The sequence below is a fragment of the Erinaceus europaeus genome, chromosome 17 (genome assembly GCF_950295315.1).
Source record: "Erinaceus europaeus chromosome 17, mEriEur2.1, whole genome shotgun sequence".
NCBI classification, from domain to species: Eukaryota; Metazoa; Chordata; class Mammalia; order Eulipotyphla; family Erinaceidae; genus Erinaceus; species Erinaceus europaeus.
Window position 1 is genome coordinate 27,282,497 of NC_080178.1, and position 12,239 is coordinate 27,294,735.

Here is a 12,239-nt window from a genome sequence, read left to right on the forward strand (position 1 = left end):
TGGTTGAGCACACATGTTACAAAGGCCAAGGACCCAGGTTCGAGCCTCCAGTCCCCACCTGCAGTGGGAAAGGAAGCTTTGCGTGTGGTGAAGCAGGGCTACTGGTGTCTCTGTCTCTCTCCTTCTGTATTATCCTTTCCCCTCTCAATTTCTGGCTGTCTCTATCCAATAAACAAATAAAGATTTAAAAATTATCATTTTTTTAAAAAATAAAGTTTAAAAAATAAAATAAGAATTCCAGGCTCACATGCAAAGTGTGTATGGGGGGGGGAGATTCTTTGCCATCATTCTTTCACATATAGCATATCAATGTAGATACTCAAATGTTCCCTGAACACCAACTCATTTTTTCTTTTTTATTTTAACATACTATCACATTGAATGTAATATTTCCTTAAAGGTAACTTGGAAAATGTAACTACACACGTTTTGAAGATGCTGTGGTGGAAGACTTATGCATATAATATGATATTTTAGGAGGATTAATCTGTTGGGAGGATTGGGAGAGAAAAGAAATCAGAAACAAGAAGCTCAATTTAGAGACGATCACAGGAATCATTCCATCAATCATTAGTCTACAAGTATAACGTCCCTAAAAGTATTCAAGCCAACAGGGACAAAGTAGTGAGCAAAATACTTCACATAGTCAAGGTGGCCATATGTTCTCACTTGTCCAGAATGGCCCTGATATTTTGTCTTTTGTCCCCCTATAATTTTTAAGTAGTGCTATGTTGATGACTTAATTTGTGATTTTTTTAATTTGTGATTAATATTGGTTTACGCAATTGTAAGACTACAGGATATAGTCCAACACCACACCCACCACTAGAGTTCTGTGTCCCCCACCCTCCCAACAATAACCACCATAGTTCTCACAAAGTCTTACAGTTTGCTTCTGTCTTTGTTTGTTTGTTTGTTTGTTTTGCAAATGCATGCAAGTACTATGTTCATTCTTTTTTTTACCTTTATTTTATTTGATAGAACAGAGAGAAATTAAGAGAAGAGGGTAGAATGAGAGGGAGAGCAAGAGAGAGAGAGAGAAAGAGACACCTGTAACCCTGCTTCACTCCTCATGAAGCTTTTCCCCTGTAGGTGGGGACCAGAGGCTTGAACCGGAGTCCCTGTACATGGTAATACATGCACTTTAGGAGGTACCACCACCCAGCCCTTCTATTTTCATTCTCAAATGTGCCCTGGTTCGGATAATTAATTAATGGACACCCAAATCAGCGAGCTTATATTCTAGGAGAAAAATGAGAAAATAGTTTCCACCTTTGTGTAAATTAAAGGCAAGTTCCCACAATGGGTGAATATAACCTACAGATGCGTAATTGGACAAGCAAATAATTTTCTTTGAGCACATTGAATAGAGACATCTTTATCAATTAAGTGCAGACCTTCCCAGTATACCCAGCTGAGAAGACACAGCTCAAGATGGATTTCTACCTCCTCTTCCTTTACTATAGACAAAGACTTGCAAATTGAATAGAAATCTCAGGAATGACACAAAAAGGCAATGTCTGGCCCCATATCTCTGTGCATAAGTGATCTGTAGAATTAGCTGAGGGCTTAGATATATGACCAATAAAAAAGGCAAATGCGTACGTATATGATATGAAAGTGTAAGGCCTGTGTAGAAAACCAGCATGCAGGAGCCTGGATCAAAGGGGCAGCCATATTATATGATTTCTAGTTCACCCACCCAGACTGGAGGTGTTATAGCATAAAGGATGGTCAGGAAAAGCCTCTCTGAAAAGGTGGTAGATAATTCTGACAGTGAATGTGAGGGGAAATATGGTAGAAGGAAATTTCAAATTTGCCTGGGAGTCACTGTGCCATGCAGTCTGCTTTGGACAACAACACCGAATATTCAAGTTAAAAATGGCTCTGGACTTCTATTCCTAAGGAACAAGGGAAATGAAGATGGTGTTGCTTAGTTCTGCTGGACTGGTTGAGCATGCCAGGATTAGGTGATGTAGGAAACACACCCACGAAAGTCCCTTCTCTGGAGGAGTTGACCTTTCCCATTGGGATTTCACAAATGTGTCTGGTGGAACACTAGCTGAGTGGTATGCTAATGGCCATTACTAGTAAAAAAAAAAGTTACTCAAGTAAGTTTGGGAAGTGCTGGGTTAAACAAAATTAAACAGGTTTCTTGAGTGGCATACTTCTCTGAAGTTTTTAATAAGCTAGCCTGCTTTGGAATCTGAAGCTGTGAATATGGATGGTAGCCTGCCATGACCTAGCTACCTTGGACCAATCTTCTTACACTCATTCAGGAGAGGAGTGTACCCCCAACCCCTCTCCCAGGGGAAACCATGCTCTAGAGGAATGCCAGAATAGAAAGTACAGGTTGATAAGGGCTGGGGAGAAGGCAGAGCTGGCAGAGATAAGGGGATACCAAGAAAACAGAAAACGCCATACTGTTGGGATCGCCAAGTGTCCCCATGGGGCAGATTTGCCTCTGGGTGTCTCCAAGGAAAGGCCTGGCTTCACCCAAGCTCTAGTGGCAACCTCTGAGTCAACCCCCTATCCGAACCCCAGGACCAAGTTTAGCCTCTGACTGACTGGCTCAAGTGGTTGTCTGACCTCCCTGGGCCTCCGCTTACCCTTCTATAAAATAGGGATAAATATATTGCCCTCCCTCTCCTGGGTGGCACAAGGCACTGGTAATTACTATTTGGCAGGGTGCGGAGGTGCTGACAAGCTCTGTCTGACACATTTCTCCTGGGCTCCTCTGAATGCTGCACCTCACCTCCCCAGGAGGTCGGGGCCCGTTGGCAGCCCCCTGCCCTGTGCTCAGACGTTGGCAACAGCAGCCTTCAGTGAGCCAGTAGATGTCTCTCTGTGGCTCCCCTCCAAATCAGAACCTCACCTAACTCTCTGCTGACAACACCTGGGCACTGTGGAGGAGGGAGACCCACCTACCGGCTGCCAACCCAGGACCCTGCTGCGACTGGAAGGCTGCTCAGGGCTGGGACACCCTGAGGCGGTGTCACCTGCCTGGAGGCAGCCATGCGGTATCCTCCCTGAGGAGGAGCCTCCCCAACCAGGTCCTTCCCTGGGCAAGGTGATGACAACATCAGAGGACCTAGGCCCAGTCCAGCCTGGCGGGAGCAGCGAGCTGAGGTAGGTGCCCTGTGCATTCGGGTGGGCAGGAAGAAAAAACCGTGGAATACAGTGCGCAGAGCCAGCCTCGTCACAGAGCTTCCAAGCAGGGAGGAATTGGGAGGAGGGAACCTTATTTCAAGTGCCAAGGAAACTGAGAGGTTCCTGCGCATGCACAGAGTCTGCAAGCCAATACCTGCACCGATCCTAAGAGCTAACAGCAGTCACCCTAGGAAGCACCACCACGGTCTTTAGCCACTTTTGCCCCCTCCCCCAATCTACCAGTGAGGCTTAGTGCCAGGGTAGGAGGAACAGGGGAGTCTGTGAAGCAGCACTTGGCCCTGGAGCCCAGCTTGGTTCTCTGGGAACTGTACTGTAGATGAGGATGGAGAGGAGCAATTTCTGGGTATCCTTGTGAGATTCTGAATGCCAGTGAGTTCCCCAGCATTCTGGGATCCTAACAAGGGCAAGCACTGGGGCAACCGGACGGTGGTACACCTGGTCAAGTGCCTACACGTTACCATGCACAAAAGCCCAGGTTCAAGGTCCCCACTGTCCATCTCCAGGGGGAAGCTTCACAAGCGGTCTGCAGGTGTCCTCTTTTCCATCTCTATCACCCCCTCTCTTTTCAGTTTCTCTCTGTCCTACCAAATAAAGGGGGGTGGGGGCAGGATTAAAAGGCCACCAGGAATGGTGGGATCATTGTGTAGGCTTTGAGCCCCAGCCATAACCCTGGTGACCAAATATAAAGGGGGGGGGGAGGGCAAGTGCCTTTCAATTGACTACTGTCAGAACTCATTCCTATGCACTGGGCATTTCACTCCAGTCCAGTTGTTCATTTTGACGCACACCTTACTTATTTACCAATATGCCTTCTGCTCAGCCCAAAATCATGGTATTTGTCACTAGCCTTCAGCTTTCATCTAATCAGCTGTTCTAAATCATCTAATCAGCTGCTCTAAAATGCATGGGAGAGGCAATGAGCTCAGTGTGGAAGTCAGCACCTCTCCAGGTCCATAGCCTGGAATCAGGATCTCTTAGTTCCTGGATCTTGGTGTGGTGTTTACTCCTCAGGAAAGAACTTGATCAGAGAATGAGATCAGGATCCTTTCTCACTAGGTTCCCAGCCCTCACCTTCTTTAAAAGCCATAGCTCTCTTTTAGAGTAAGCATGTTACCAAGGAACCTGTCAGTGTCAGAGGAGCCATGCAAAGAATCTTTGGCATGTTGTTAACCTCATTCCAACGTGTAATTAGTCTAAAAGGCCTCCTCGCTGCCTCCATTCAGCATTGCATCATAAAGAATCAGATATTTTATTATTTGTAGGATACCATGAAGACTTTAAAGAGTTAATTATGGTTCATTGGATTCCCTCCCCAAGAGTCCAAGATCCAAGAATTCAACTTTTTATTTCCAAGAGTCTGTCTTCAAAACCCCATTTAAGGCAACTTCCTCCATGGGGCCTGAGGGTGGTGTTCATTTGTGAGAGTAGACCCATCAGGTACACAGTGGTGGGTGGATGAGGCCATCTGATGTAGGGTTTCCTGTGAGTTTTGACCATGTGTTCTCAGTGATACCATCTGTAGCCAAGAGAGAAAAGAGAACCAAGGAGAGTTGGAATTCTACTGGCCCTCCAGCCCTGTGGGGTGAAGCCAACTAAAGCCATCTGTAATCTCTGGACTGGAGAGCCCAGCAGTGTGGCCAGAGTTCAAAGGGAGTTCAATCCTAATCTGAATGTTACAATCTGAGCCACTCTAACCATGCAAGCTCTGAGGACTTTATTATCAGTCAAGTGTAATTATAGATAAAATAGTTTTATTAATCAGCTTCCTAAGGAGACTGTATTTATCTGATGACTGTGTATTATTTGTGCACGACATGGTGAGGCAGTGGAGGTTGGGGGGTGAGCTGGGTTGCATTTGTTTGGTCTAAGGAAAGGACAGGGTGTCTTCGGAAAAGACATGGTAAAGGTAGAACTGGGACTGGGGTGGGGGGATCTAGGTTTTAGGTGGACTCTGTGCATAAGGTGTGGGAGTGCCTATGATAGCACTGACGGCTAGTGTGTGTGTGTGTGTGTGTGTGTGTGTGTGTGTGTGTGTGTGTGTGTGTGTGTGTGTGTGTTTACTCAGGTTGACACAATTAAGCTTGAAACTGTCTTGGATATGTCCTGATTTGTTGCCCCTCTAAAATAAACTTTCCATGTCTTGTAGATGCTACCCCACCCCCTCAGCCACTAATTATTGGTCAGACCTTAAAATCTTATCTCCAGATCTGTCTTGGCTTATCATTAAGTGTCCATCATCTTAAGTCAGTTTGTCATTTAAGGTATCCTGAAAAATCAGTACTCCTCCTTAATACTGTTTGGTCTGACCTAAAGTCAAGTTCAGCTGCTTCCAGGCAGAAGAAATGAATAGCATAAGGCTCAGACACTAAAGGTGGCCCCTTAAGTCTCCAATTCTGATTTAAACTTTGTTGAACATCAGCAGTCAGCTAATCCTCTGAGGCTAGGTTCTCCCTATAGTAAAGGGTGAGTAACTGCCCAGAGACCATGGAACAGACATAGAGCCAACCCTGCCATCTCTACCTACTCGTCTTAAGTACCTGGACCGGCCCTCTCCAAGCACAACTCATGCCTGCAAACCCATTGTGCAACTCACCACTTGCTTTGGTTGGCATACTTGATACACTGATTATTTCCTCCCTCATAATGCCTTATACAAAATCTGCCCTCTGCCTTAATGCAGAGCTGTCACCTGAACTTTGTCCAAAGTGACAGATACAGACTGAAATGGACGTAACATGGAAACCAGAAAGCCCTGGGCCACTTCCTTCCCCAGAGAGGCAGGTGACATCCATTCTCCCACAGTTAATACAGAAAGGTGAGCACCAAAGCCACACACAGGGCTTGTGGGGAAAGATGTACAGTGGGCCCTCTCAGGACTTTATGATAAATGACAGGATTGGTGAACTGGTGGAATGCTAAAAATCCTGATGCTTCTTTGCTCAAAGAAGTGTATGGTGGAGCTCAGGAAAAAAAATTAATTAGGAAAAGAGCATGAACATTTTATTAAAAGCATTGTTCTGGCGGTCAGATGATGGATGGCTCACCTGGTGCAGCACACACTTCGCCATGCCTGAGGAACAGGGTTCAAGCCCTACATGGGAGTGTAGCATCATGGATTGTAGAACAGAGCTCTCTCTCTCTTTCTCTCTCTCTCTTTCTCTCTCTCTCTCTCTCTCTAAGTTTATAATGGGAGGAAAAAATAATTCAAGCAGGCACAAAGCCAAAAAAAATAAAGTATTGTTTCATTAAAGATAAGTAAGTATTGTTTGTCAAATATAGGGGCCTTGTCCAAATTGCCACAGTTAATAAACTTTTTTATTATTTATTTATTTATTCCCTTTTGTTGCCCTTGTTGTTATATTATTGTAGTTATTATTGTTGTTGTTGATGTTATCATTGCTGGGTAGGACAGAGAGAAATGGAGAGAGGAGGGGAAGACAGAGAGGGGGAGAGAAAGATAGACACCTGCAGACCTGCTTCAGCACTTGTGAAGCGACTCCCCTGCAGGTGGGGAGCCGGGGGCTTGAACTGGGATCCTTATGCTGGTCCTTGCGCTTGGGGCCACATGCACTTAACCCGCTACGCTACCGCGCAACTCCCTTGATAAACTTTTAATGCATGTCAGTTAAGAAAATGAAAATGGAGAGTCGGGTGGTAGCATAGCGCGTTAAGCGCACATGGCGCAAATCGCAATTACCCAAGAGTAAGGATCCCAGTTGGAGGTCCCAGCTCCCCCCTTCAGGGGAACCACTTCACATATGGTGAAGCAGATCTGCAGGCATTTATCTTTCTCTCCTCCTCTCTCCACTTCTCTCTGTCCTAACAACAACAACATCAATAACAACAACAATAATAACTACAACAACAATAAAAAAACAAGGGCAACAAAAAGGGAAATTAAATAAATATATACATTTAAAAAAGAAAATGAAAATGAACAATGGGTAGATGAATACTCATTATGTGCCAAATTCATATAGTTGTATTATTTCAATCTAGTGAGTAATATTCTCATTTTGATGATTTAAAAAAGTGAGATTGGGGTATCAGAAGGTGACACACTTGGTTGAGAGCACACATTACAGTGCACAAGGACTGGGGTTCAAGCCCTGCTGAAGGGTAGGCAGGGGACATGGTCTGGGGGAAAGCTTCATGAACTCTAAGGCAGTGCTGTAGGTCTCGCTCTCCAAAATACATAGATAAGTAAATAAGATACTTAAGAAAGAAAATGATACTGGAAAATTCAATAGTAAAATTGGTAGTAGCAGTAACAGAGCATTTAACATCTGCCAGTCATGACAAAGTGCTTCCCATATTACACTATTCAACTTAATTCTCACCAAAGCCCCACAAAATAATATTTTGTTTATCCAAGTTTTTTTTATGAGGAAACTGGCTTAAGGAGATTAGACAGCAGGCTACCAAGTGATAGCACTGAGATTTGACCTTCTATCTAATTTACTCAAAACCCAGTGCTGAAAAGACTTCCTTGGTTACCTTCTTGCCTAGCAGTCAAGTCCAAAATTTCACTAGTTCTTTGTCATTAAAGGAATAGCTATCAATACAAAGTGTGGCAATATCCCACCTACCTGCCTTGGCACATTGAGAAGAAATGAAAACATCATTCTATTAAAGAGAAAAGGGGAGAGCATGGTTTTAGGAACAAAGACACTTTGTCTTGACATTAGCTCAGAGCTAATATCCCAGAATGCCCACCCTGGACACACATCTTGGAAAGTGACAAGTTCCTAGAAGGAACTGCCTAGGTTTTTCAAGTTCAAATCCCAGAGGTACAGTGTGCCTGGATGTGTGTTCATGTGAAACTCTCGGTGAGGCTGGTCAACTTCCCACCCTTGAGAGCTCTCCCCTCAGGCTTATGGGTACTAGAATCCAGGTGTCAGTGAAGACACAAAGACAAGCTCATTGATGAAAATGATCAAGAACAATGTTCCATAACAGCACTAAACCAAGACTTTATAACAAGCACAATACCTAAACTCTTACACCATTCTGTGTTTACAATTGAGAAGATAGCTCCCAAGGACAAACTCTAGAAATTATAATGTGTAATTCAGAGTTGTACACTTGTTAATGAAAAATTAAACTGGGGGGGGAGGAAAAATGCAAGAAAACCAGAGTCAAGAAAATATTATTTCAAAGTTGGTGGAAGAAGAAAATCCAGCAACAATGTCCATAAAGAAATAACAGTGAGAAATGTGTGCAGACAAAGAGTAAGAGAAAAGTCAGTTTTTGACCAAGTCTCACACTGATAAATCTTCCCCTGAAAAGCAGGCATGATATGAAACTTCCTCAAGTCCAAAATCTCCCTTTCTTTTCTCTTCTCTCTCTTTATATTTCTTCCTTCCTTCCTTCCTTCCTCCCTTCCTTGCTTCCTTCCTTCCTTTATTCCTTCCATCCTTCCTTATTTCCTTTCTTTCCTTTCTTCTTTCTTTCTTTTTTTTAAATTTTTTATTGCCACCAGAATTATTGTTGGGGCTCAGTGCCAGCACTACAAACCCATTACTCCCAGAAGCCATTATTTTCCTTCATTAATTTTTCTTTTCTATTTTATTGGATAGGACAGAGAGAAATTGAGAGGGAAGGGAGAGATAGGGGGAAAGGAGGGGATCAGGCAGTAGTGCAGTGGGTAAAGCGCAGGTGGCACAAAGTGCAAGGACCAGTGTAAGGATCCTGATTCGAGCCCCCAGCTCCCCACCTTCAGGGGGGTCACTTCACAGGCGGTGAAGCAAATCTGCGGGTGTCTATCTTTCTCTCCCCCTCTCTGTCTTCCCCTCCTCTCTCCATTTCTCTCTGTCCTATCCAACAACGACGACATCAATAACAACAACAATATTAGCTACAACAACAATAAAAAACAAGGGCAACAAAAGGGAAAATAAATAAATACAAAAAAATAAAAAAGAAAGGAGGAGATAAAATCACCTGCAGACCTGCTTCACCAGTCTCCTTGCAAGTGGGGAGTAAGGGCCCAAATCTGGCACTGAACCCCAGCTATAACACTAGTGGCAAATAATAGTAATACTAATTAATTGAATGAAAACCTCCCCAAGGCTGCCACATGGTGATTCTTGTAAAGCTTGAGCTGACGATCACATCTTGCTTTTGCCCATGTTCATCTCACTCCCATGCATCACCAAATTTCCTCTGAAAGAGCAACTTCTCTGGTCATCCAGCCCCACCTAGCACAGCAGCCAATGGGCTGGGCTTTGAGTCATATAATCCCAGTATTGAATCTTGACTCTACCACCTGTTAGCTGTGTGACCCTGAGAAATTAGTAAAGCTCTTTGAGCCTCAGTTTTCCCTTCTGTAAAATGGAGATAATAATAGGTCCCACTCCTACAGTTGTTGTGCTCAGTGCATAATAAGCAGACATTTTTTTTTGGAGGTCATCCCAATTTTTCACAGCCCAACTCAAACACAGAATCCTACTGGGAGCTTTTCCAGATTGTTCTAACCCTTACTGGCCTTCCTGTCCCTGAGACCCCTGATTCAAAATTAAACTTGCAATTATGTACTATCTCTAAATTCTTTCTGAACTCTGCTAAAATGTCTATTACTAGAAGACTACACTAGGTCTTACCCCTTTTAATATGCTAGGCAATGCTAGGCTGTCATGTTTGATTACTGTATTTACCATCTTCATGTTAATATTCCTGAAATTGGGAGTTGGGCTGTAGTGCAGCGGGTTAAGCGCAGGTGGCGCAAAGCACAAGGACCGGCATAAGGATCCCGGTTCGAACCCCGGCTCCCCACCTGCAGGGGAGTCGCTTTACAGGCGGTGAAGCAGGTCTGCAGGTGTCCATCTTTCTCTCCCCCTCTCTGTCTTCCCCTCCTCTCTCCGTTTCTCTCTGTCCTAGCCAACGACGACGACAACAACAATAATAACTACAACAATAAAACAACAAGGGCAACAAAAGGGAATAAATAAATAAAATATATTTTTTTTAATTCCTGAAATAAAGGTAGATTTTGCAATGTCTGCAAATATAGCATCATGTTTCACACACACATACACATATCAATAAATGATATAGATACAGTATAATCAACAGTATCTTAGCAGTAAGATTTGGTAACCCAGGAAGGTGGTGTAGTAGGTAGAGTGCAAGACTTGCATATTTGAGGCACCAAATTTAATCCCAGAACCTTGTATGCTACTGTGATGTTCTCCTCTCTCTCTCTTTCTCTCTCTCTCTCTTTCTCTCTCCTCTCTCTCTCTCTCTCTATCTCTCCTGACTCTCTCCCCCAACCTCTTTCATGAATATAAAATAAAACTATTTTTCTTTCCTTTTTTAGTATTTTTATTTATTAATTATTGGATAGAGACAGAGAGAAATTGAGAGGGGAGCAAGAGATAGAGAGAGAAGAAGACAGAGAGACACCTGCAGCCCTGCAGGTGGAGACCAGGGACTTGAACAAAGATCTCTCTGTATGGTAGTATATGTACTCAACTGGTAGCAATCACCACAGGGTTATTGTTGCAGTTCAGTGCCAGCACTACAAATCCACCATTCCCAGTGACTTTTTTCTTTCTTTCTATTTTTTTGAATAGGACAGAAAGAAATTGAGAGAGGACAGGAAGATAGGGAGAGAGAAAGACAGACACCTGCAGACCTATTTCACTGTCTGTGAAGCATCCTCCTGCAGGTGGAGAGCAGGGTCTTGAACCTGGGTCCTTGTATATGGTAATGTGTGTATTTAACCAGGTGCATCATTGCTGAGCTCCCTAAAAATATTTTTAATAAAATATACTTGGCTCTGTAGCCCAATGGGTAACATATTTGACTTCTTTTTCCTTTCTTTCTTTTTTTAATTTTATTCAGCAGAACAGAGAGAAATTGAGAGGGAAGGGGAGATAAAGAGGGAGAGAGAAAGATAGTCACCTGCAGACCTTCTTCATCATTCATGAAGTTTCCCTGCTGCAGGTAGGGTGTGTGGGCTCAAACCCGGGTCCTTGCATGGGTCCTTGAGCATAGTATTATGTGTGCTTAACTCTGTGCACCCCCGCCCAACCCCACATATTGGACTACTTTTAAAAATAATATTTGGTTGTTTAGTGAGGATAGATGTCCTTGGGTCCCATCACAAATTGCCCCTAGTATCCTTCCTCATCCTGTACTCTCCATCCTCTGTTCTCCCCCCACCCCTAACCCCTCCCAGACCTTGACCAAAAACTTTCTGGTTGATGACAATTGGCAGAAGTGAGAAGTTCAGTTTGGAGACATGGTAGTGTGGTCACACACATTATCCAGCTACATCATGTGACCATCATTCCCTCTAACAGGGAAAGAAACTACAGCTCAGAAAGTTAATTTCACCCAACAAATCTAGTATCTTTTTGCCTGTGAGAAGATTAAGTACTTAAGAATTGACTGACTGATTATCTGCTGATAGCCTAAATTTGTGTGGTTCCTGGGTTAATCAAGCTAATTAGCCATGGCTGGAAGAACTGATCCATTCAATGCTGGAGATTACAAATGGCAGCAACACTAGCACCTGCCTCCTCTAACAAACAGCACAGACTGTCCACAAAGGTCAATGTCAATTGATCTTTAAATGCTGCCCCCTACAAAACTCAGAAGTCAAACCCTCATGCCTCTCAGGGGACTGATGTTTGGTAGGACAACAACCAAAGAAAATTCTGTCTTCAAGAACCTTCCTGCAAAGGGGTTTACCCTTGTCTGCACCTCTCGGACTTGTGCCTTTGTGCAGCCAGTATGGCTTCAGATTTTATTTGGGCTGACCCCAAACACAGAAGTCCTAATTAAATCAACTTTCAGTATCTTTGTAGAATAAAAGGAGCTTAGAAATGTGGTCATGCAATTGTGTCAGCTGACTCATAGACATGACCAGAATTAAATCTTATATAACTACAAAACCCATTTTCTTTTTTAAAATTTTTTTAAAATATTTATTTCCTTTTTGTTGCCCTTGTTGTTTTATCGTTGTAGTATTATTGTTGTTGGCATTGTTGGATAGGACAGAGAGAAATAGAGAGAGGAGGGGAAGACAGAGAGAGGGAGAGAAAGACAGACACCTGCAGACC

The 12,239-nt window shown here is 43.5% G+C and overlaps 1 protein-coding gene across 1 annotated transcript in view; it reads left to right on the forward strand.

Moving 5' to 3' along the window:
* Positions 1-2,695: 2,695 nt before the first annotated feature.
* ELF5 (E74 like ETS transcription factor 5) overlaps positions 2,696-12,239 on the forward strand; it is a 54,600-nt gene continuing 45,056 nt past the window's right edge. Inside the window, exon 1 of the mRNA XM_060176617.1 lies at positions 2,696-3,129. Coding sequence (XP_060032600.1) covers positions 3,074-3,129 — 56 coding nt within the window. The 5' untranslated portion in view covers positions 2,696-3,073. The remainder of the gene's footprint in view (positions 3,130-12,239) is intronic.